This window comes from Microcaecilia unicolor, chromosome 6 (assembly GCF_901765095.1).
Source record: "Microcaecilia unicolor chromosome 6, aMicUni1.1, whole genome shotgun sequence".
Classification (NCBI taxonomy): Eukaryota; Metazoa; Chordata; class Amphibia; order Gymnophiona; family Siphonopidae; genus Microcaecilia; species Microcaecilia unicolor.
The window spans coordinates 43,636,813-43,663,454 of NC_044036.1; the positions used below are offsets into that span (position 1 = coordinate 43,636,813).

Consider the following 26,642-nt stretch of genomic DNA (forward strand, 5'->3'; position numbering starts at 1 on the left):
TGCATGCTAATCGGTAATGCTGCTTCTTAAAAAGAGTCTAAAGTTTGTGAAAGACCTTAGATGACAATTTGTAGAGGGTTTTAGTGTGTATATTTAGTTATTTATTTGCAGCATTTGTATCCCACATTTTTCCACCTCTTTTCAGGCTCAATGTGGCTTACATTATGCCGCAATGGCAATCACCATTAACGGAATGAGAAGAACAGAGTATTATTACAATGAAGGTACATAAGAGATCAAGAAAATTGGAAGTAAAGAAATAATTAATACATATTAGATATGTAAAATGTAGAATAGAGTATAGCATTAGATAACAATAGTGAAATTAAAGTCGCCAAATTAGGAGTTCAATGTTGATTAGTCTAATACAGATTTGATAGTAAGTCTGTTATGAAGGATTCTTTTTATAAGTCTCGTTGACTAAGTTAGTTTTCAGCGACTTCCGGAAGGCTGTCAGATCATATGTTGATTTTAAGGCAGTTGGTAGTGCATTCCAACGTTGCGTGCACATGTATGAAAAGCTGGATGCATATAATGATTTGTATTTTATATAGGTATTTACCCAAGTCAATCACTTGGGGCCCTTTTACTAAGCAGTGGTAAGCCCACCACGGGCTTACTATGCGCCAATCTGGAGCTACCGTCGGTCCAGTGCGGGCACCTGTGGTAGTTCCACCCCCAGCGTGTAGCACATCTGGCGCTAGCAGAAATATTCCAAAAATATTTCCGCAGGGGGTTAGCTGGCGGTAATCTGGCAGCGTCTGGTTACTGCTGGGTTAGCGCGGGAGCCCTTACCGCAACCTCAATGGGTGATTGTAATTGCTCCCCCCTCCTGCATGGTCAGGTGGTAAGAGCAGTTTTACTGCATAGCCATGTCTTTTTCTGGCCTTTTTATCCATTGCAGTAATAAGGGCCTTGGCGAGCAGTAAAAACAGTCCCCGCCACTAGCGCAGAGTCTATTTTACCGCAGTTTAGTAAAAGGGCCCCTGTGTTTTAAAGTTGTGTCCATCAGAGAGGCTGACAGTAGGTTCGGGTTTTTAATTCACGTGGAGGGGCATAATTGAATGGGGCACCCAAGTTTTCATGAGGGCGTCCTCGCAGGATGGCCCCGTAAAGGGGTGGGGCAACCCGTATTATCGAAATAAGATGGGCGTCCATCTTTCATTTCGATAATACGGTCAGGGACGCCCAAATCATGAAATTTAGGTCGACCTTAGAGATGGTCATCCTTAGGTCGTTTTTTAGATGGTTGCCCTCGGTTTTCGGCGATAATGGAAACCAAGGACGCCCATCTCAAAAACGACCAAATCCAAGCCATTTGGTTGTGGGAGGAGCCAGCATTCGTAGTGCACTGGTCCCCCTGACATGCCAGCACACCAACCAGGTGCCCTAGGGGGCACTGCAGTGGACTTCAGAAAAAGGTCCCAGGTGCATAGCTCCCTTACCTTGGGTGCTAAGAACCCCAACCCCCCGCCCCCCAAAACCCACAACTGTACACCACTACCATAGCCCTTAGGGATGAAGGGGGGCAACTACATGTGGGTACAATGGGTTTCTGGTGGGTTTTGGAGGGCTCACATTTACCACCACAAGTGTAACAGGTAGGGGGGGGTGGGCCTGGGTCCGCCTGCCTGAAGTACACTGAAGTACAACTGCTGCAGGTACCTGCATACTGTTGCGATGGACCTGAGTATGGCATTTGAGGCTGGCATAGAGGCTGGCAAAAAAGTATTTTTAAACTTTTTTATGGTGGGAGGAGGTTACTGACCACTGGGGGAGTAAGGTGATCCCCGATTCCCTCCAGTGGTCATCTGGTCAGTTCGGGCACCTTTTTGATGATTGGTTGTGAAAAAAAATGGACCAAGTAAAGTCGCCCAAGTGTTCATCAGGAACGCCCGTCTTTATTCCATTATCGGCCGAGGACAGCCATCTCCTAAGGATGCCTCAGTCCCGCCTTCGCTACACTGCCGACACGTCCCCGTGAACTTTGGTCGTCCCCGCGATGGAAAGCAGTTGAGGGCACCCAAAATTGGCTTTCGATTAATCCGATTTGGGTGACCTTGCAAGAAGGACGCCCATCTCCCAATTTGTGTCGGAAGATGGGCGCCCTCTCTTTCGAAATTCACCTGTTAGGGATACTTTTACTAAGCTGTGGTAAAAAGTGGCCATAACACACGGTTACACAGGTCACTCCCAGGTGCTAAGGGCATTTTTACTGCAGCCATAAAATTGCCTTTTTTCCTCATTTTTTCATTAATGGCCATGAGCTAATTGTTCCTATTAGTACATGACCATTTTTTTAAAATTATATTGTAGGCAGTAAGAGCTCACGCCTTACTGTGCGCTGACCAGTTATGCTCAGTAATGCAGATCCACTAACTGGTTAGCCCAGGAATGCCCACTCTTCACCCCTAACACACCCCCTCAATAAAAAAAAGAACATTTTTTAATGCAAGACTAGCACATGCAGATCTCAAATTTACTGCATGACACCTGAGTGCGTCCTGCGATACTGTGCGTTAGTACCTAATGCAGCTTAGCGAAAAGACCCCTTATACTGGTGGCCTAATTTAAAAGGGGTTGTCCTAGGGGATTGTGTAGGACAGGGGCTGAAGTGAGGTAGCCCGTGGTAAGCATTGTTAAGCTCTGGAACTCGTTCCTAGAGGATATGGTAACAGCAGTTAGCATATCTGGGTTTAAAAAAGGTTTGGACAAGTTCTTGTAGGAAAAGTCCATAGTCTGTTATTGAGATGGACATGGGGGAAGCCACTGCTTGCCGCGGGATTGGTAGCATGGAAGGGTGCTACTCTTTGAGATTCTGCATGGAATCTTGTTTCTCTAAGATTCCATAGTCTTGCTATTCTTTGGGGTTCTACATGGAATGTTGCTACTATTTGAGATTCTGAATGAAATGTTGCTACTCTTTGGTATCTACTTAGAATGTTGCTGCTAATTGGGTTTCTGCCAGGTACTTGTGACCTGGATTGGCCACTGTTGGAAGCAGGATACTGGGCTAAATGGACCATAGGTCTGACACAGTATGGCTGTTCTTTATGTGTAGCACACACTAACCATTAGTAAATTATCTCCAATATGGGTTAATTCCCGTTTGACTCTAAAGAGGTGACAAAGATCAAAAAGGTGGGGGGGGGGGGGGCTCGCTTCAAGCCTGTGTACCTCAACAATAGTCCAGAAACGAGCCTATTAACAATATAGGTTCAGCATGAAAAAAAATGGAAAAACGGGGGGAAAGACCTCAGAAAAACGTGACACACAGCAAAATTGCTGAAATTCTTCCAAACTTGGATATCACGATGCAAATTCTTTAATTATTGGTCTGAAAACCCCCCAATCCAGCCTAGGTGCAGCAACAGAGTCTTGAGCCTTTAGAAAGGCAAACTTCTTATTCCACAGAACTACTGGAGCAGCGCCTGTCAGCCAGGATTTTGGCATCCTTATCCCTTGAAGAAGCCCCACGGAGAAACGGGTCCATCGGGTGCGGATGCCTGCCTAAGACGCTGCATGCTGTCCAGCCAGCTAAGTTGCTTTTTTTCTTTCTTTTTTGCTTTTTTAAGAGCTTGCAACTATGTTATTAGAGCACATTTAAGCATATTTAAAAACAAACAAAAATCAGTAACGCTGTTAAATTCACACATAGGCTGGATCGGGGGGTTTTCAGACCAATGATTAAAGAATTTGCATCGTGACATCCAAGTTTGGAAGAATTTCAGCAATTTTGCTGCGTGTCACGTTTTTCTGAGGTCTTTCCCCCCGTTTTTCCATTTTTTTTTCATGCTGAACCTATATTGTTAATAGGCTCGTTTCTGGACTATTGTTGTACTCTACAGAGTTGACCATTCTCTCTCTCTCTCTCTCTCTATTTCTCTTTTGTATTTGTCTTTCTGCAATATGTCACTTGATTGTGTATGTGAATCTTCTGTGCTAGAGTTCTTGGGTTTTTTTCATTCTAGTAGAAAGGGAGAAGAACCTGTATATCCACCTTTAAGGCATGACTCGCATCCATTTGAGCTCCACCTTTCCTTTAATAGGAAAGATGAAAAGGGGTTTCAAGGTCATTATACCAGAGCCGATTTTTTTTTTCTAAGAAAAATTATTACTTGTTTCTGGCTCTGTAGATGAGACTGACCAGAAAGAATATAGTATAGAGTTAGCTGTGCTGCATCACAGGTTCATTTAGGCAAAGAGTTCCTTCAGAGAACTGCCCTGTGATTTCACAACTTTCTTTTGCATAAAATGTACACAAATTTACTCACACGAGAATGGTTCATTCTTACATAGAACTTAGAAACATAGGACAGTGAATGCAGATAAAGACCATCTGCCCGTCTATGCCATGTACTATCCTTTCCTGTCCCTTGGAGATCCTATGTACTTGTCCCAAGCTCTCTTGAATTCAGTTACAGTTTTCATCTCCACCTCCACTGTGAAGCTGTTCCAGAAATTTTATCACCCTTTCCATGAAGTATTTCTTCAGATAACTCCTGAGTCTGTCCCCTTTCATCTTCATCTTATGCCCCCTCATTCCAGCGCTTTCTTTCAATTGAAAGAAACTTGCTTCCTGTGCATTTATGTAATGGAGGTATTTAAATGTCTCTATCATATCTCCCCTCTCCCGCCTTTAATCCAAAGTGTACATATTGAGATTGTTAAGTCTGTCCATATACCCTTTATGATGAAGACTCCATCCTATTTATATCTTTTTTGAAGGTGTGGCCTCTAGAATTGAAAACAATATTCTAAATGAGGTCTCACCAGGAGCATCATCACCTCCTTTTTCATACTGGCCATTCCTCTCCCTGTGCACCCAAACATCCTTCTAGCTTTTGCCATCTATCTGTTTGGCCACCTTAAGATCATCACATATGATCACACCCAAGCCCCACTCCTCTATACTGCACAAAAGTACTTCACCCAATATATATAGAGAGACAGACAGACATAGACAGAAAGAATAGCCCTATTACAGTCATATACCTGCTTATAATTGAACGAGAAAAACGCCCAAGTTCCGACCTAAATCGGGAGATGGACGTTTATCTCACAAAAATGAATAAAGCGGTATAATCGAAAGCCGAGTTTTGGACGTTTTCAACTGCACTCCGTCGCGGATGCGGACAAAGTTGATGGGGGCGTGTCAGAGGTGTGGCGAAGGCGGAACTGGGGCGTGGCTATCTGCCGAACAAAGATGGGCGCATTTCACCGATAATGGGAAAAAAGTATGCGTTTTTAGCTAGAATTTAGGACACTTTTCCTGGACCCTGTTTTTTCACGAATAAGGCCCCAAAAAGTGCCCTAAATGACCAGATGACCACTGGAGGGAATCGGGGATGACCTCCCCTGACTCCCCAAGTGGTCACTAACCCCCTCCCACCACAAAAAAATGATGTTTCACAACTTTTTATTTTCACCCTCAAATGTCATACCCAGCTCCCTGGCAGCAGTATGCAGGTCACTGGAGGAGTTGTTAGGGGGTGCAGTGGACTTCAGGCAGGTGGACCCAGGCCCATCCCCCCTACCTGTTACAATTGTGCTGCTTAATGCTTATTAGTCGTCCAACCCCCCCAAACCCACTGTACCCACATGTAGGTGCCCCCCTTCACCCCTTAGGGCTATAGTAATGGTGTAGACTTGTGGGCAGTGGGTTTTGAGGGGGATTTGGGGGGCTCAACACACAAGGGAAGGGTGCTATGCACCTGGGAGCTCTTTTACCTGTTTGTTTGTTTTTGTAAAAGTGCCCCCTAGGGTGCCCGGTTGATGTCCTGGCATGTGAGGGGGACCAGTGCACTACGAATCCTGGCCCCTCCCACGAATAAATGTCTTGGATTTATTCGTTTTTGAGCTGGGCGCTTTCATTTTCCATTATCGCTGAAAAACAAAAACGCCCAGCTCACACATTGTTGAATAAAACATGGGCGTCTATTTTTTCCCAAAATACGGTTCGGTCCACCCCTTCACGGACCCGTTCTCGGAGATAAACGCCCATGGAGATAGGCGTTTTCGTTCAATTATGCCCCTCCTTGTCATGTAGGAGCTGCCTTCTCTGTTTTAAAAGGAAGGAAGAGGACCGTTTATAGGTTTTCCCATTTCTTTCCAACTCGTAGATGTATTTTTAATTTGTAAAATGTGAAGCAAGGTTTTATACACAACAGTAAGAGCAATTGTAGAGCACGCTGTCTAGACTGACAGATAAAGCAGGCACCTGTCACATGTGGCTTTATAAAATTACCTCTAAAATATTGCAGAGATTGTGACCATAATGAAGCCTTGTACATTTACACTAACTTGAGAGCTGTACACACATCCAAGATGTGTGAACGCAAGTATTTTATACACACTATGGACTGGATTCAGTAAATGGCACTCAAAAATCAGTTCAACCACAAACAATACTTTTTATCTTTTAATGATATATTATTTTATTTAAATTATTCCCACCACAAGTGCTCAAATTTTTAAATAACAATGCAGTTACTGTGGAACTCTCATCTACTCATCAAGCATGCACATACACTCGAGCAACCCACACAACCCTATTCATAACAAATTTGTCATACAAAGGTCATAATCCTCAATCTTGTGCTCAAAATCATCGCCAAATGGCATTTGTTTAGATCTTACCATATTCGACCTTGTCTTAGTTAAAATATAAGATGATCACGCTAGGGAGCCACGCTCCGCATACGCGACTTGGATAACGGTCTCAATGATTTTGTCAAATGGTTCCTCCTGATGAAGGAAAATATGAAATGCGGTCTCACATTGAGGACCAGGATATTTTAAAGTCAACGTGTTGAGAAGCCTTTCACGGTTACTCTGGTAGCCTTCTCCTTGCCTTGTGGTGCCTCCTCATAAGCAACGGACACACAGTTTGTGAAAGGATTTATTCATTTGATTACAATATTTGACAATGGATTTTTGATACACTGGAAGCACAGGATATGGGGCATTGCAAACCTATTGATAATCCTATGAAACATTTTGGAACTGTCATCTTATATTTTAACGAAGACAAGCTCGAATATGATAAGATCTAAACAAATGCCATTTGGCGATGATTTTGAGCACAAGATTGAGGATTATGACCTTTGTATGACAAATTTGTTATGAATAGGGTTGTGTGGGTTGCTCGAGTGTATGTGCATGCTTGATGCGTAGATGAGAGTTCCACAGTAACTGCATTATTATTTAAAAATTTGAGCACTTGTGGTGGGAATAATTTAAATAAAATAATATATCATTAAAAGATAAAAAGTACTGTTTGTGATTGAACTAATGTAGAGTTTGTACTCTGATAACAGGTTTTCCCTTGTAAATGTAGAATTGTTTACTGAAAAATCAGTGCCAGAAAGAATCGGCACTCAGCGCTATTCCCGTACCCAAATTTGGGTGCCAGGACTAAATGTATGTATCACATTCAAATTATGTGTATTTGTTTATCAAATGATCTATGATTTATCTCCATCTTATATGCAGAACCTTATTGAGTTACCAGTGTTCAACATTAAGAAATTCTCCAGAGATTTCCTTACTTTCCACTTTCCACAATGCAATAAAATTAAATATAAAACAATTCGCACTGCTGTTGTTTTATATCAATGTACCAAGGGATGGAACTCACTACCTAAACAACTAAGTCACACAAGTTAATATTAGACATTCTGCAAATTGTTAAAAACATACCTGTTTAGATCGTTTATTAACGATGGAAGCTACAAACCTCATATCTAATCTACAGACTGCAAAACTCATGATTTCATCTTATTACATGCCTGTTATTACTTATTAAGTTTTTCTACTTGTCTGTAAATTTTGTTGCTACTGAGTTTTAGATACTATATGTTCAATGTAACTAGAAGCAGTTATCAAATTAATCTGTTCAATGTGAGCCACATAGAACCTGAATTTGTTTGGGATAATGTGGGATATAAATGCCATAAATTAAATATATAAATAAGTATATGTAGGGTTATTATATAAGCAGTATTACACACACATGTAGACCGGCATTATAGAAAAGATGTATAAATAGAACTGATCGAAGTTTGGCTGTCGACTGTGTATAGCTCTGAACTTTGAGCATTGAGTTTTAATATACCAGATTTTTTGATTTGATGCTATATCAACAGATTTATGGGTTTTCCATAGACATTCTTGAGAGACTGTAAAGACTCCTGACGCAGGCCGGTTGGCCAAAACACGGCCGTGTCAAGTCCTTTAAGCTACACAATAAATTTCAGCTTTTTAAGCATCATCTAGAGACCATATCTTTGTGTCATCTTTGCTGTGTCCTTTGTGTTAAATCAGAACTGAGACATACAAGGTCAGAACATCTCAAATTCCACTAGTACTTTGAAACAGGATCTGCCAACTTAGACCATCCACTTGTGCTGCCTGGTCCCAAACTAGCCCAACAAGAACAGACTGGGCACCAAGCTTTCTTTTTCATAGCCCCATTCAACTGGAACAGTGCCCCATTGCCTATTCGAAGAGAACTCCCCCTGCCTAAATTTAAGTCTCTATTAAAAACATGGCTATTCTCACAAGCCTTTGGTGTCTCCTCAAGATGTTACTTGAGACTATTGTCCATTGCCTTTTCTTTTGTCTGTCCGTTGCTTTCTCTTCTGTTTGTTCTGTATCTTGTTTGAGTGGTTTCTACTGTCCTATCAATTAAATTGTAGTGGTTTTCCTTTTTCAGTAGTTTTGTTTCTTTTAGGTTTGAATGGTACACCTCCATGTTTTGCATGTCGGTATTATGCGATATAGCAAATACAAAGAAACCATAAATACATAAAGAAATGGGCATATGCTCTGGTTATGTGCAGCAGGAGCATCCACTTTACAAATGTACGCTAACCGTGTAGATGCTCATAATATTCCTATGGGCGTCTACATGGTTAGTGCACATTCATTTTTAGCATGTGATAAAAACGCTACCGCGCCTTTGTAAACAGGACCCATATATCATCTAAAATATCAATCCATCAAAGCAGGCACACAAACCTTTATGCTGTGAAACAGAAACATTTGGAGACAACATCAGCCACTAGGGGATTAAGAGGGTGACCTTCCCTAATCCCTTCAGTATAACAGTGGTCAATTAGGAGCAATTTTCTGAACCCTAGATGTCCTGGGTAACAGGTGTAAATTCCGACGTTGATCTCTTCGGACATATACGTGCATTCTCCTTCTGAAACAGGCAATACACATTTTTTTTATTAGGTCTGCCCTAGGCCCACCCACAACATGCCCAGACAAAGTCCCCTTGCCAAAGGCACATTTTTAAATCTTAGACATGTATTCCCCAGCCACTGTTCCCTCTAAAGTAAACAGGAGTCCTCCAACTGTATTGCCACCAGTAGGGGGTGGTGCTTCAATATTGTATTTTCAATGGCTAGAGACAGACAGGTTCCCTGGAATCCAGCAGTGTTGCCTGTCCCTCACTATTGAAATTGTGATAGTGAAACAGCACCACCCACTGGTAGGACTGTAGGGGGAGGACTCCTGCTCTATTTAGAGGGAGCAGTGATCCTGGCTTTGTAAAACTGGGATTTAGACATTTATTCAATGTAAGTAAAAGAGACATAGGAGGCGTAAGATACAATAGGAAATAAACCTTTGTAGAAATTCTTCAAATATATTATAAAATGCTTTACTTTTGTTAGGGTTCTCTGATGGATTCTCTGATATGCTGTATGTTGATAGGTTTTTGTGAAATGAATGCTTGTATTCTCTCTCTCCCTTTCTCTTGGATTTGGGACTGGCAAAGAAGAAGCCAAAACAGGAAGAAGTATTTTTTGCTAAAACTAAATTGCTGTTGAAGAAAGGAGTGGTGGGGTGGTGATGCAGGATTTGGTCAAGGGTGGGGACTGTCTGCAACATTTTCTCAGAGCTCACTGGGGTGTCTGTGTACGTGCATTGCTGTGTAACTTGCAGCAACTTGTACGTCACCAGCTACCCACAGTAACCACAAAAGCACAGATGCACATGAACCACCAAAGAGCTTTGAATGAAGACTCTGTACACTTGTGTGCGTATGGTTGACAATTTCAGTCTCTCCCTTTGTCTTGCTGTCAAATGTAGTGCACGATTAAGACTGCAGAGAGTTGGTATAGCAAAAATATAGATGTCCCATGCACGCCTGTTTTCTCCTGTAGTTTAACCATGTACATATCTTTAAGAAGGAGGAAATCTTGCAAGTGAAGCACCTGATCGATCTACTGTAGCGTGCAGAAAATATACTTTATATAAGACAGCAGATGTAATACTTTCTAAGCACCATATCTATAACTCAGAAGCAAAGTCTACATTTCCCATGTATGAAAAGTTTGAAACCAAATGAACCTTCTTGCTGTTTGTGTTTTTATTTTTCAAACTGTAGTGGACTGGGTTGAATTAAACTCTACATATTCTATGTGCTGGGATATTTTCACCTCAAATACTTTCAAATTAGTATTTATTAAACATACTTTAGGAGAGGAAGAGGGTTTGATGTAATTTGCTTCAAAGTTTCACTTCCAGCTTTCAGTTGGAAGAATAATGAAAGTCATACAGCAGTCTGGCAACTAGTAGAAAATCTTCCACTAAAAGCTGAAGTGGACTCTATTTCAATCAAACCAGACCAGCACTTACCTTAAAAGGCCTTTGGTTTAAAGACTTGCAGAAATTACCAAGATGTTTAAAGCTGCAGATCTCTATGGTTTTGTTTTTCTTTATTTTTAATTTTCTTTCAACCCATTTTTAAGAGGGTTGATGGTAGGATGTTCAGGGCCCTACCATAGACTCATGATATATTTTCTCAGCAGAACACAGCACCTAGGGGCTCATTTTCAAAAGGGAAAAACGTCCAAAAAGTGGCATAAATCTGCATTTGCACATTTTTCTCACAAAAAAACGTCTAAATTGGTATTTTCGAAACCAATTTTTAGGCATTTTTCTGTGAAGTCTGTCAGAAGTGCATTCAAATCACAAGGGGCATGTTAAGGGTGGGATCTGGACGTTCCTAACACTTGGACATTTTTCTCCCATAATGGAACAAAACAAAAACATCCAGGGCTATAAGTTGGACATTTTGGTCTAGACCTGTTTTATTAACAAGGCACAAAAAAAGTGCCCTAAATGACCAGATGACCACTGGAGGGAATCAGGGATGACCTCCCCTTACTCCTCCAGTGGTCGCTAACCCCCTCCCACCCCCACAAAATGTGATTAAAAATATTACTTACCAGCCTCCATGCCAGCCTCAAATATTATACTCGAGTCCATTAGATCAGCATGGGGACCCTGGAGTAGTCTAGTGGTGGGTGCAGTGTAGACCCAGGCCCATACATCCCCCTAACTATCAGACTTGTGGTAGAAACTGTGAGTCCTCCAAAACTCACCAAAAACCCATTGTACCCACATATAGGTGCCTCCTTCACCCATAAGGACTAATAGAGTGGTGTACAATCGGGGTAGTGGGGTTTGGGGGGGCTCAGCAGACAAGATAATGGAGCAATGGTGAGATGTGTACCTGGGAGCATTTATTTGCAGTCCACTGCAGTGTCCCCTAGGGTGCCCCATTGCTCTCCTGGGATGTCTGTGTGGCCAGTCTACTAAGAATGCTGGCTCCTCCTACATCGCAATGGCTTGATTTTGAGTGTTTTTCACTTGGACGGGTTTTGGTTGTTTTTTTTTTTTTGTTTTTTTTTCGAAAATGGACCAAAAAGATAAATGCACAGACTTTTTCTGTTTTGAAAATGGCTATCAGGCTTATTTTCGAAAGAGAAGGACACCCATCTTTCGACACAAATCGCAAGATGGGTGTCCTTTTCACAGGGTCGGCCAAAGTGGCATAATCAAAAGCCGATTTTGGGCGTCTTCAACTGCTTTCCGTCGCGAGGATGACGAAAGTTCACGGGGGTATGTCGGAGGCGTAGCGAAGCCAGGACTGGGGTGTGCCTAACCCAAGGGTGTCCTTGACCCATAATGGAAAAAAGAAGGGCATCCCTGATGAACACTTGGACGACTTTACCTGGTCCTTTTTTCTTATGACCAAGCCACAAAAATGTGCCCTAAATGACCAGATGACCACTGGAGGGAATCGGGGATGACCTCACCTTACTCCCCCAATGGTCACTAACCCCATCCCACCCTGAAAACAAATTGTAGAAATATTTTTCCAGCCTCTATGCCAGCCTCAAATATCATACCCAGCTCCATGACAGCAGTATGCAGGTCCCTGGAGCAGTTTTAGTGGGTGCAGGGCACTTCAGGCAGGCAGACCCAGGCCCATCAGCCCCAACTATTACACTTGTGGTAGTTAATGTGAGCCCTCCAAAACCCACCACAATCCCACTGTACCCACATCTAGGTGCCCCTCTTCATCCCTTAGGGCTATGGTAGTGGTGTACAGTTGTGGGGAGTGGGGTTTTGGGGGGTTGGGGGGCTCAGCACACAAGGTAAGGGAGCTATGCACCTGGGAGCAATTTCTGAAGTCCACTGCAGGGCCCCCCAGGGTGCCCGGTTGGTGTCTTGGCATGTCAGGAGAACCAGTGCACTACGAATGCTTGCTCATCCCACAACCAAATGGCTTGGATTTGGTCGTTTCTGAGATGTGCGTCCTCAGTTTCCATTATCGCCAAAAATCGTGGATGACCATCTCTAATGATGACCATCTCTAAGGTCGACCTACATTTCGTGATTTGGGCGTCCCCGACCATACTATCGAAACAAAAGATGGACGCCCATCTTGTTTCGATAATACTGGTTTCCCCGCCCCTTCGCCGGGACGTCCTGCGAGGACATCCTCAGGAAAACTTGGGTGCCCCTTTCGATTATGCCCCTCTATATTTCCTACTTGAATTTTGGACGTTTTTTTAGCAAAACACCCAAAGTTGTTCTTAAACATCATATTGAAAATGCCCCTCCTAGTGTGTGATGGTCCCCTCTACAGGTATTGTCCTGATCCTGCATCAATTCTGAGATCTAACAAGTTCAGGCTCTAGTTAAGTTTTCTTTATTCTCAGTAAATTTATTTTAGCATCATCTTATCCAAGTTTTTGTTTGTTTTTGCTAACCATTACGTACCCGCAGACATCGTCTCATTTGCAATCCAATTGCCACTTTTCTTTTGTTAAATCTATATTAAATGATTTCTTATGATGAGGCTTGCAGATTAATGGCCTTATCGAATAAAGGTTTTTCCATAAGCATAGAGTGGTTTTGAGACTCTAAGCCGGCATGCCTCATTTCCAAGTGCTTGATGCATTGTCTCTTGTTTATAGTATCCACCCTATCTGCCCTTTCAGGGTGTAACACTTTTTTTTTTGTACACGTGAATGAAATTCAGCTCGTGTTGCTCATTGTACATAAAGGCACGTATTGCAGATTTTCACTGTATTAACTCTGCATTCTCTGGATTTGTATATAAGTAGAATTTTTTCACATATAATATTCCTCATACTATGTTTCCAGTTATTTTGCTGGTTTTCAGTTTTCTAACCAGTATTTTTAGTTTCTTTTTCCTCATTGTGTGGTTTCAGAATAAAATTCCAAGTTTCTCTATGATTGTAACATTCTAATCATCGTATGAGTGTAAAAGCACCATAGCTGTGTCAAAATACATTACTTAGGTTTAGCATTAGAATGGTGGCAGGGCTAGTAAACAAAATTATTCCTGATGGTACTGTGGATTCACAAGACGTCTGCAAACTGGATACATGAATAATGAACAGAAAATTAACATGTGCAGTATAATATAGATATTACAGATTCTAGCAGAGGATTGTTGATGGAGTCTCGTTAATATTACACTGGTTTTGAGCTGTTGGTCCTGTCTGTACTGGCAAATGTTAAGCAATGATTTTAGCCTAGAGGAATTGCCATGTGTTTTCTAGTATGCTGTGGATGGAGGAATATTTATTTTTCTACATTCTGACAGCTCTAGTCAACAGAGCTGGTGCATTTCAGTAAATCAGATTTACTATGGGATCCTTTTACAAAGGCGTGCTGAAAAATGGCTTGCGGTAGGCACGGGTTTCGGGCGCACGTCAATCCATTTTTCAGCGCACCTTTTTTTTAATGAATGCGGATGTGCGGCAAAATAAAAATTGCCGCGCATCCATTTTTGGTCTGAGACTTTACAGCCAGCCATAGGCCTAGCGGTAAAGAATCTGGGCGGTAATGACTTACGCATGTCAAATGCCACCTGGCATGTATCCGTTACATGCGTCCGAAAATAAAAGATATTTTTCAGATGCGCGTATCGAATGCGTGCCAAAAATGAAATTACCGCAAGAGCCACGCGGTAGTCGGGCGGTAACTCCATTTTGGCACGCGTTGGGCACGTATAGACACTTACGCGGCTTAGTAAAAGGGGCCCTAAATGAGAAAGATTAGTCGCATGTGCAAAAGTAAAGAAGACAATGAACCCCATATTTTCTGTCAGTATATGAGATCCATGACCCCGACCCCCTACATGTTAAAAAAAATGTTATTGCTGCAAACATGAATGTATCTTCACCAGTGAGTCAATCCTTCCATCCTAACCTCTGTAATTCTCTATGAATTCTAGATATAACTTAGTAACATTCAGAATATTGTAACGGACGGCAGATAAGGCCCAGCATGGTCCATTTATTCTGCCCATAAAGGTGGCTAGCGTCAGACCTGCTGCTCTGTGCAGAACGTGCAGACTGCCCCAATTTGACTGCCCCTATCGGACCGACCGTTCACTTGTCTATTAGATTGTAAGCTCTTTGACCAGGAACTGTCTCTCTTTGTTAAATTGTACAGCGCTGTGTAACCCTAGTAGCGCTCTAGAAATGTTAAGTAGTAGTAGTAGTAGTAGTAGTATTACATATAGCAGTGATTTAACCAGAGCTGAGATTGTGATGTCATAATGCCTCATTCCACCAATGCCTGAGAGCCAGCCTCATCAGTGATGTCACAATGGCTTGATTGTCCTATATTTGTCTCACTCTTATCTATTAGATTGTAAGCTCTTTGAGCAGGGACTGTCTCTCTTTGTTAAATTGTACAGCGCTGCGTAACCCTAGTAGCGCTCTAGAAATGTTAAGTAGTAGTAGTACTTCCTCTGTGCCTTTGTTTAGGATTCTACCTGCAGCTCTGTGCAGTTTACACCCCTCTGTGCTATCCTATTGTTAGACAGGGATCCTTTGTGTTTATCCCACACCATTTTGAATCCTGTCACTGCTTTTGTCCCAACCAGCTCCACCAGGAGGGTGTTCCAGGCATCTGCCTCTCTTGTGGTGAAAAAGTATTTCCTGGTGTTGCTTTTAAGCTTACTTCTTTGCGGTTTCATTCCATGCCCTCTAGTTCAATATTTTCCCCATCTTTAAAAAAGATTGCAGAATATCATTTCCTCTTATCCTTGTAGAGTACTGGATTTTCTTCATTCATGTGTTGGATGCCTATGGGCCAGTCTGACGTTGTGCACCGTCATGCGGAAGATGAAGTTCAGTTTTGGGGCCCATCTTTTGCTTCCCAGACTGGCTGGATGTCAGATTGCCCAGGAGGAAACATTCACAACCTTTGAATGGAAGGAAGTAGCATCTGTTGCTCAGTAGTGAAGCCAAGTGGATGCAGACGTACCGGGTTTCAGAGGCATCTGCAGTCTGTGGGCTCCCAGCCAGGAGCTCACACTGTAATAGGAAAGGTAGCAAAAACAGGTGAAATACCTTGATAGTTGCAAATGAAAGTCTGTGGCACTGCAGCCCAGAGAAGGTTGGTTCTGATTCAGCTTCAAGTCCAAAACAAGCAGAAGGAAAGAGCTGAGCCCGAAAATACAATTTAAAAAAAGTAAGTCTGAAATCGCAGCCAAGAGAAACAGAAAACGTGTGAGCCACTGCACGTCATTGGCCATATTTTCAAGAGATAACATGAATGTTTTTTTCCAAAATAAGGGCTATAGGAGTTGCCACTTTTCAATGCTGTTGTTTCCTATGGAAAAACTTGCTCTTCTTTGTCATGGGCTGACAGTCACATTGCATGATATGGTGTGTTTATTGAGATAGGTGAACGAGATCTCTGAGAGAAAGGAAGGGATTGTAGTGCCTGATATTAGAAAATAAAATTTAAAAAAATATGAGCACCTATGTTTAGGGCTCCCATGATATCAAACTGAAATCTGAAAGTGACGAACAGTTTCTTTAGCCATTCTCCCACGTATTCTATATAATGCGCCTAGAGATCCACGCTGAGATCCAGGTGGATTCTTTAACAGCTTGAATAACTTAAGCTTAACAAGCTAATTAGCATTGATAACAGCACTTAACAAGCAATAATGAGCACTAATTGACAATAATTAGAATTTACACGCACAACGTGCTAAGCGTATTCTGTAACACACTGTGCCTAACTTCTAATGTGTGCAGACAAAAAGGGGCGTGGTTATGGGTGAGAAAGTGAGCATTTCATGGGCATTCTGAAATCTGTGCATGTAGTATAGAATATGGCCCTCTGTTCCTAAACCTACGTGCCTGGATTTATGCCATGTTTTTGTTGGTGTGAATGGATGAGTGTAGTTTTAGGCACTGGGATATCAACTAAGTGTATTCTATATACCATGCCTAAATCTGGGCACCACTTATAGAATACGCTTAGGTGAAAATGTATTCCACGCGGATTTTTTAGGCACCATATATCGAATCCCTCCCCCCCCCCCCCCCCAATGCTTCAGTAAGGGGCCTATTTACAAAACTGCACTTGGGGCTGAATTCAGTAAATGATGACAAAAATTAGGTACCAGGAAAAATCCGTGCTGAGCGCCACTCTATAAAGGGTGCTCTGGGCTGAGTGCTTTGTATAGAGTAGCACCTATATTCCCATGCCCAACTTTGGGTGAAACCTGCTATAAATCCTGATGTTCAAGTTGGGCGCAGATCCCCAGTATTCTGTAACACTGCACGCATCTTTTGCGAATGCTCTGACCTGTCCATGCCCCTCCCATGGCCACACCCCTTTTGGGTTCAGATCTATATAGAATCACGTGCAGCTAGATCTGCACGCCAATCCAAATTAGTGCCAATTAACAGCAATAATTGATCACAGCTCGTTATCTAATTTATTTGTGCGCGGATCTCAGGATTGGGCACAACTTCGGTGTAGGTGTTTAACATGACTTTTTATTAGAAGAATTAATGTTTTAAGTGAAAGGTTGTGCAGCTACTGAGGTCAGGCCTAAAGCAGGGGACTCATAACACTTTTTCTTTACCCAATACATTTCTAGATATTGTCTTGTAACATGTGATATCAAAAGTTTGAAATGTGAATTTTGGTTTTCCAGGTAATGTCAGCTGCCATTCTGATGGTTCTGCATGTACTTCATTTGGCAAATATTAATTGTTAATGTATCCAGAGAACTGAAAACCCCGAGCTTTGAAATTGCACCCCTTTTTCACGGCCCAAAAACTTCGCTCCCAAAATTGTTCCAAGTGTCCAGTATGGAAGTTGGGCAACTCATGCTGGCCCATATATTATATGAGGCTGATATTATGAACATAGCAGATCGCATGCCAAGCAAACCATGATGCTTAAATACTATAGATGTCTCACCGTAATGAAGTATTAGATCCCCCTGAACCATGTGTCTTCTATTTTGTGCTCACCATGACCAAATTAGTTCCTACTATTATTGAGAATGAGTTGCTAATTAATCTACGTCGACACATGTGATGCAGAATTTCACTGGAAAGGCAGTCTCAAGCAAATCATATCTTATCTTTAAAATGTCTTTCATCTTTATATTTCACCCTATATAGCTGAGTAAATTGGAGCCGACTCTGTGGGTGCTGTGGGTGCTTGAGCACCCCCAATATTGAGAAAATTCCTTGTATCTGGCCAGGGAACGTTTATTTCCATTGGGCTTAGCACCCCCATTAATTTTGAAAAGTTGGCTCCTATGGCTGAGTATATAGGCACTTTATACCATGGTGTGAAATGCTTGATTTGAGCCAACTCTGATTTCTTGTTGATTTCAAGGGCTGAATCTGGAAGTGATTCAGGTGTTCTCCTCAGGTCCATGAGCTTTATTAATTTGTGGTTGAACCTACCTTCAGGGGTCATGGGTGTGCACTGAGAAAAACCTCTGGAAGGGAGGGATCTGAAGCTTTGCAAAATAGGTGGCTCTTGCCACATTATACAGAATATTTATCTGAACTCATCACTGCATGGCACGTGTGAGTGAATCAGACTGGTTTAACAACTAGTAGACTGACACGAGACCGTGAAGCACATGCCTCTAAACAGACAGATGAAAAATCATCAGATTCCATCGCTGATGATCACAGATCCAGTTACTATTGTGTAGCATTCTTTACATTAAAGCCCTGTACCTATGGTTAATTCTTCACCTACTGAGCCTCTGTTGCTCTCTAACATAACATCTAGTGGTAACTTCAGTGATATCTAGGGAATCACTGTGCTGGTAACATCGCAGAGCAGCTATGACTCATTTCTTTCTAGAGACAGAGAACATTTCTTGCTATCAAAAGGTTTTGGCGATATCATTGATGGAAGCTTTTTTATAATGGAAAAAAAATCTGTGCCCAGGACCTCTCAGCACTTACAGTTGAAAGTTTAAGATAATCTTTCACTGCTAATGCATCCCTTCTGCAAGATAATTAATTGCTTCTCATGTTATGCCTGGTCGTGCCTTGACCATACGCAGTAGAAGCTGGAGCTGTGTAAGGACAAAAGGGCTGGGGTTGGAAAGTAGAAATATAAAGCATGATGCCCTGTGTGTGGAAAGATGCCGTGTACCCGAGCTTGCTTAATACATCTTCGTGCTTGCTGGATACTCTGCTTCTGAGTCAGTAAGCTCTACCAAAATGATTTCATATGTCATCCATATATAACGTAATGTATTTCACAACAATGTTCGAAAAACATAGACTAACTAAAACAATTTTGAAAGGAACAGTGTTGGATTTTTTTGAAGGAACATCCCTGTTGATGAGTAATATAATCTGAAGGGGGGAAGCCTTATGGTTGGGAACGCTCTTTGTCACATGATCCTGTTGCCATGGTAATGCAGTCTTCTGGCAACTGGCCGTACCTGAGCTCCCTTCTTCGGTATAGGTTCAATGGGATTTTACACTGCAGAGGGAGGCTTCCCATGCAGGCAGAGATATTTTCTAGCACAGTTCAAGAAAAGCAGATGATGTCACCCTAAACCAAAAATGAATTATTAACAGCAGACTCGAAGAGTCAACTGTGCCCGCCATTTAAATTTCCATTATATTAAAGGATCCAAAACAGGATCCAGTAATAAAATGCTGCTGTGAATTAAAAAAAAAAAATCACCGTTCATGTTCTTTGTATTTGCTTTAAATTCTGTCATTTGCATTTTGCGAATTGCTTTTTCTGATATTCCTCATATTTTAAGACACTGCCCTTTATAAAGAGTAACCATGACATTTAAGCTAAAACCCATTAAAAATCCTCTTCTTTGCATGTAAGAATATGTGCTGTGATTCAGAATTTTTTCAGTGTAATAGAGTATGCAGCACTTCATAATAACTAGTAAATATGTAATATGTTTGTAAGCTTTATGAAATAATGTTCATTAGCACTTATATGGTGTGTAGGTATAGATAGATAGAAAGGTAATTCATTTTTACCTTCCTGGGGAAGGAAAATACCTTCTATATCTGAATGTAAATTGCTTTGATCTACTACTGAAAAGATGCGAGTCAAATCCAAATCCAAAAAAAAAAAAAAACCTTAGAAAATAAATCACTGTGCAGCTAGCATTGAAAAGAAAGAAAAAAGTATAGCTTATGCTGAAAAGCTGTAAAACAAATTCTTTAAAATATGTGTGCATGTCCTACCATAGAAAAGTATAATAATAAAGCCATTTCTTGAAGGCATTATGAGGGTTAAAATGGCTACATTGTGATAGGGAGGTTCCCTACAATGTGCTATTTATTTATTTAATTGAACACAGGACTACCTCCATTTTAATGTTCCTTTTCTAAATGATGGCTGTGGTACAGAGCTTGGCAACCCCCCCCCCCCCCTTTCTCAAAATGGAATAGTCATCTGAGCAAGACTAATCTGAAGTAGCCCCCCCCCCCCCCTTCAGCTAACTGAGCTCCGAGGCTACTCAGAATGCCTAAGAGCTGCAGACCAGCTCTCTGCATACATTTGGATAGCTTTAGCTTCCTCATGCAATCCTTGATTTCATTATTTTTTTCCGTTAACAAATAAGCGTGCATGGAGCTCTGCATTGAAGATGGAAGGGAAAGCTTGTTTTTTTCCTGCATCGGACAGTTTCAGGCTTTGTGCAGACCATGGATGGAATAACTGTTAATCATTGTGGTGCTGCAGTAACCAGGGTTTCCTCTTTTTTTTTTTTGGTTTGGAATTCCTCTATCTGAACTGTGAATTCTTTGTATGTGGTTTTTGACGGTGTGGTAGAGGATTCCAAAATGCCTGAAGCAAACTATTTGCTGTCCGTTTCTTGGGGTTATATCAAGGTGGGTTAATTTATGACAAAATTCTTAAATTGTGCTTAAATGTTAATCCATTCATGGTTTAACTATATGTCTATGTAGCTGAAAGGTATACACTGTGATTTCCAATTTTAAATGATCCGTCTTGCATTAACGTATTTTAGTCCACTCAAATGATGTGTGCATATGTACCTTCAGAGCTAGGTTTTTTTTTGTGTTAAGTGCTTTGTACAATGCAGTGGTTTGCTAAAATGTGATTTAATTATTCAGTGAAGTGGTAATGTGGTCCATATAGTTCATGTCTCCATTTTCTACAGTATAAATACCTGTCTCATACATTTAATATTTGCATATGTTTATTAGGTAGATTATAAAGCAAAGCAGAATCTTATTCCAAGATCATTACCACTTACTGCCTTCTTATCAAAAGATAAAAGTTGGGTTTAAATTTCATTACAGAGTGATGCATTTGGGAATATCAATGGAAACCACTGATAAACAGCTTGAAAATATTGTGTGCAAGGTTAAAAATGATCTGCTTCATATCACTGTTCTTACATTCTACAGTGTCAGTATGTTTAATTCCGGTAAATATTTTGTTCCTTCCATTGGCATGTAATGAAATTCAAAACTATCTCTAATAGACTGACATGGCTGTGTTTTTAACTTCCAACAGTTCAAGAGAATGCTGAACCGGGAGCTGACACACCTCTCGGAGATGAGCCGTTCAGGGAACCAGGTGTCTGAATACATTTCCAACACCTTCTTAGGTAAGACTGAGTCTTCACATCTCCCAGCAGTATGATTTCATGGGGAGAAAATAGCATAAATGAAAATGTTCCTGTGCTCTGTCATTGCATTCATTCTCCAGTAGAGTTCTTCCATTTTTGGTCACTGACCTACATAGATTCATCTGAAATGCAGCAGCAAAATCCCGGAATGTGTGTCCCCTCTTAAAATTTGCAGAAAAAAATAAGAACAAGCTTTTCTGTGATGAGTAAGTAATCATTAACACACAGTAGGGCAGTGTTTCCCAAGTCCGGTCCTGGAGTACCCCTTGCCAGTCAGGTTTTTAGGATATCCACAATGAATATGCATAAAAGAGATTTGTATATAACGGAGACAGTGTTTGCAAATCAAGTTCATGCATATTCACTGTGGCTATCCTGAAAACCTGACTAGCAAGGGGTACTTCAGGACTGGACTTGGGAAACACTGCAATAGGGAGAGGGAATTAGAACTGAATCTCTTCTCTGTATATTTGCAGTCTCAATTTATTTTCTCATGGCATTATTATTACTTAGGTCCAGCATTTCTTTCCTGCTTTTGGGGGGCTTCTAATTCAATTGGAAATGGCCTTCATTCACAGTTAAATGTGGTTTTTCTCTCCATTTTTAACCTCCTCAGACTTGTCCACCACTGAAACGACAGTCCTCACTCAGGAGCCACAGAGTGTGGCTTTCTCTGGAAATTGGAATCCACATGCCCCACACTTGGCTATTAGGAGGCTAGATTTACTAAAGTGGGCTACCTCGTTAGCACAGACTAATATTGCCAACACGCATAATAAGGTCCATCACATAGAATGGGACTTGCAGTACAGAACACATGTTCATACGTGTTATGTGCACACTAACATGGTAGAGTATTTGGGGGCCCTTTTACTAAACTTTGGTAAGCCCAAGCAGGCTTACCGCTCGCTATTCCAGAACTAACACTGGACTACCGCAGGAGCCCAGCGATAGTTCCGACCCCCTTTGAATGCCATTTTCAGTGCTATTTTTGTAGTCCCGGCAACGGCGTACCAAGGGCGGGGCGGTGGGGGTGGTCGGCCCCGGGTGCACGCTGCTGGAGGGGTGCAGAGAGCAGCCGTGCACCTGTCAGCTCTACTGGTTCCCTGCTCCCTCTGCCCCGGAACAGGTTACTTCCTGTTCCTGGGCAGAGGGAGCAGGGAGCCAGCAGAGCCGCACGGCTGCTCCCAGCAGCTAAGAATGCATCTGGGGGGGGGGGTTGATGTGCCGAAGGGCTGTCATTGCGCCAGGGGCGGGGTGTGCATCAGCAATCCGCCCCGGGACAGCCGACCTAGGATCATCACTGAGTCCCGGTGCTTACCCGGTGATAATCAGGCAGTGCCGCAGGCTGCCCGGTTACCACCAAGTTAGTGTGGGAGCCCTAACCGCCACCTCAATGGGTGGCATTAAGTGCTCCCCTCTGAAATGGCCACATGACAAGTGGTTCACGTACCGCACGGCCATTTCTTTTCGACCAAAAAACACAGCCTTTTACCCACTGCAGTAAAAGGGGTCCTCAGCGTGCTTAAAAAACATGTACTGATGCTAAAACAGGCCCCCTTTTACTGCAGCTTAGTAAAAGGACCCCTTATTAACTGTAGACCTAGCATTACTGTTAACTGATATGTGGGATTCCTTTCCCCAGGAAACTATAAACACTACTTCCACAGTATCTCCAGCCCTACTCAGCTGAAGGAATAGAAACCAAACTCAGAAACAGAATGACATCATGTGTCGTCACTACTAGGCCATCAAGTCAGCCCCTTGCTAGAGTGTTAAATGTGCAGTCATTATAAAGTTAAAGTCAGACTGGCTATCTGTATGGAGGAGTAGCCTAGTGGTTAGTGCAGTGGACTTTACTCCTGGGGAACTGAGTTCTATTCCCACTGCAGCTCCTTGTGACTCTGGGCAAGTCATTTAACCCTCTATTGCCCCAGGTACAAGTAAATACCTGTAAATGTAAACCCCTTTGAATGTAGTTGCAAAAACCTCAGAAAAGCGGTATATCAAGTCCCATTTCCCTTTCCCTTTCCCTTCCAGGAAATGAAAAAATCCTTGCATAGAAATTATCATTGGTTTGCTGGTGCTTTACTAATGCTACAAAAAAGTTTTCTTTCACAAGTTTCACATTTGATCTAGTTATTTTGCTTCTATTTTCAAATGAAACCATTGCCTGCTGTTTGTAGGCTTTTATAACAACATAATAAAATACCCCCTGTTTGAAGGAGGAAATGCTTACTAAGCAATTATTTTTATCATTATGTAACCCTACAGTCAGTTTGATTGGCAGCAGATGAAAACAATCCTATTGGCATTATTGTAGAAGGAAGTAAAAGAAAGATGTTTAGTCAGGAATTAACACCAAACATGATGAAGCAGCATTGGCTATCAAAAAAATTCATTTCCTTCCTGCTTAAGTAGCAGGGCATACCAGGACCAAAGGCAGGCAGGGACATCAAAATTGAACCCCATCCATTGCCTCCCCTGCAAAATCAGCATCTCTTCCCATCCCTATTCTCCTCAAGGTGGCAAGCATCTCCCCTTCCTCTCCCTATGCACCCCCAGTGCCTCCATTCCCCTCCCGCAAGCTCCCTAGAAGAACCCTATCTTGAAGAGCATCCACCCCTCCTCCCCAAAACTCCCTACCTCCCTGTAGGCCCCCTCCCCCCTGGCCTACGTGAAAGATGCCCTGGTAGTCTAGGTCTGGATGGGCAGCGGTAACTGGGAATCTTCTGGGGGAGCTGCGGTAGGGGGATAGGTTCTTTGGAAGCGTCTAAGGGTCAGATGTGCCATGGTGGGCAAGTCGTACAGTTTATAGCTTGCTACAGCCTGGAACATGCAGCTTTCTGTATTATACTGGGCCTAATTGACCCTAGTGATATTTATAACTGTAACAAGGATGGATATCTGCATGAGTGATTTTACTGCTCACTGTAAATTTTCTTCCTGTAGCTATTGGCCTTGATAAAATGCCAAGAGAAAACATATAAACAAAATGGTATTGAATGTCATTGTAACGCATGCCTGGATCTACATGTGATGATTGCATTATTCCTTTATCCTTTGCTAAAGCCTCTATTGGTCTGCATAGCTCATTCAGGGTCAATATTCAGCTGGCACTGATGAGCATTTTGCCACCACCGCCATCATTATTCCTGGATATTCAGTGACGGGTCATGTGCGGGCTTCAGCATTGAATATCTAGAGCCAGATTGACAGGTCCATCGCCGCAGTATGCAGTTCCCTGGGGGGGGGGGGGGGAGGGGGCGGTGTGTGTGTGTCAGCGAAGGTGTGGACGTCCTTTCAAACATTTTGGACGTCCTGAACTGCCCCCTCCCCACAGGGACAGCCAAATTTCAAGGGAGTGGAATGGAGTGGAGGAGTGGCCTAGTGGTTAGAGCACTGGTCTTGCAATCCAGCAGTGGCTGGTTCAAATCCCACTGCTGCTACTTGTGATCCAAAATCCAAATAAATAAATAAAGGGGGTGTCGGAGGTATAGCAATGGCATGAAACATCCACATTTTGGACCTCAACTGCCCAACTTGGACGTCCTTCACCCATTCTCAAAAAAAAAAAAGACGTCCCTGACGAGCACTTGGACATTTTCACCTGGACTTGTGTTTTTTTAAGGTTGTAGACGGCTATTATTACACAGCTTGTCTGCGTGTATGAAGCCGTCTTTGGCATGCGCAGAGCAGCCACGCATAACACTTGGCTGCTCTGCACTGGCTTCCCCTCTTTAGGAAGGAAATCATGTGCAAATGAGCTAACAGCGAGCAGCTCATTTGCATGCGATTTTCTTCATGCATGCCCGTTCCTTTCCGAATCGCTAACGGATCGATAAGGAAAGGGCTTTTACCGTTCAGTTAGTGCATCAGTTAGTCCACTGCAGTGCCCCCTAGGGTGCCCGGTTGGTGTCCTGGCATATCAGGGGGACCAGTGCACTACGAATGCTGGCTCCTCCCATGACCAAATGAGTTGGATTTGTTCGTTTTTGAGATGGGTGTCCTTGGTTTCCATTGTCACCGAAAACTGGGGATGATCATCTCTAAGGTCGACCATCTCAACATTTATGTCGACCATCTCTAAGGTCGACCTAAATGTTGAGATTTGGGTGTCCCCGACCATATTATCGAAACCAAAGATGGACGCCCATCATGTTTCGATAATACGGGTTTCCCCGCCCCTTCGCGGGGACGTCCCTCAGGAAAACTTGGGCGTCCCGTTCGATTATGCCCCTCATAGTCAGTTAAGTCAATATTCAGGTTATTGCATAAAGACTGGACTGACTTTTATGTGATCCCATTTATGTGGTTAACCTGGCCAGCTAAATCCTGAGTATCGGCACTTCACCAGCCAAGTGCTGACTTCACCCCTGGAATGCCCCCAAAATAGCTGTTTTTCACATAGGCACTAACTGCTAATTTTCAGCGGGGATAACTGGTTAAGTGCTGCTGAAAATTAGCCAACAAGCGATTTAACCAGTCAGCGGCCATTTCTGGCCAGTTAAATCATTTTGAATATTGACCCTGATGATTTCTATCCACTTTGTGTTGTCCATTTCTTGTCAGTGGTTTCTGGTCATATGCTTCCTTCGTCTCATGCCCCTTTTAAAAATATCTTGATTTTCTTAAGGTATTGGGAACACCTTCATGAAATTTACAGAACTCCTCCAAAATACTGAAGTATGAGCACAAGCTTCTAGACAGACGTTATAAGCTGATTCACTAAAGTGCAGTAATGTACTACTGTTACTTCAGTTTATAACGTGTGTTAAATGTCACAGTCCCATTGTTGAGGCCAATTCACTAAAAATCATGCAGTAACCCATGGTAATAGTAGCATGGGTTACTGAACTTTGATGAATCAACTCTTAAATGAGATGTTTAATAGATGTAGCCTTCTTAATTCCTTTTGATCAGGCTGTTTTTTTCAAAAATGTTAGTTGACCCTGGAATCTTTATATAACGTGCAGTCCTCCTGCAATAATGATAGTGATAGATAGAAAGTAGCTGCCTTTCCTAAGCTTCCATGTTATTAAACCAGAGTAATAGATTCTGTGGTGTTAAGATGTCTCTTTGTTGTACTTTGAATAGCTTTGGGGAAACATCATTTACATAGCTGTTTTTTTTTTTAACGTAGTTTGAGTCCAACAATTCTATTTCTTGGAAATAATAACAGGCTTTAATGCTGTGTCTCAAAAGCTTTTCTCTCATTGTGTGATCAGAGAATACTCTAGAACAAGAGGTGACATCATGAAACTCCATGGAGATAGACTTAGGAGTAACAACAGAAAATATTTCTTCATAGAGGGAGATAGCCTCCCAGTGGAAGTGGTGAAGGCAAAAACAATAGAGGAGAGATGTAGAAAAGAAC

General features: G+C 42.2%; 1 protein-coding gene across 3 annotated transcripts in view; it reads left to right on the forward strand.

Moving 5' to 3' along the window:
- PDE4B (phosphodiesterase 4B) overlaps positions 1 to 26,642 on the forward strand; it is a 534,189-nt gene that overhangs the window by 493,243 nt on the left and 14,304 nt on the right. For 2 of the 3 annotated variants that reach the window (XM_030205673.1, XM_030205672.1), the window contains exon 7: positions 21,151 to 21,244. In XM_030205673.1, coding sequence (XP_030061533.1) covers positions 21,151 to 21,244 — 94 coding nt within the window. Of the gene's footprint in view, positions 1 to 20,163; positions 20,499 to 21,150; positions 21,245 to 26,642 lie in introns of those variants that run through there. The other variant, XM_030205674.1, reaches the window with a different exon arrangement.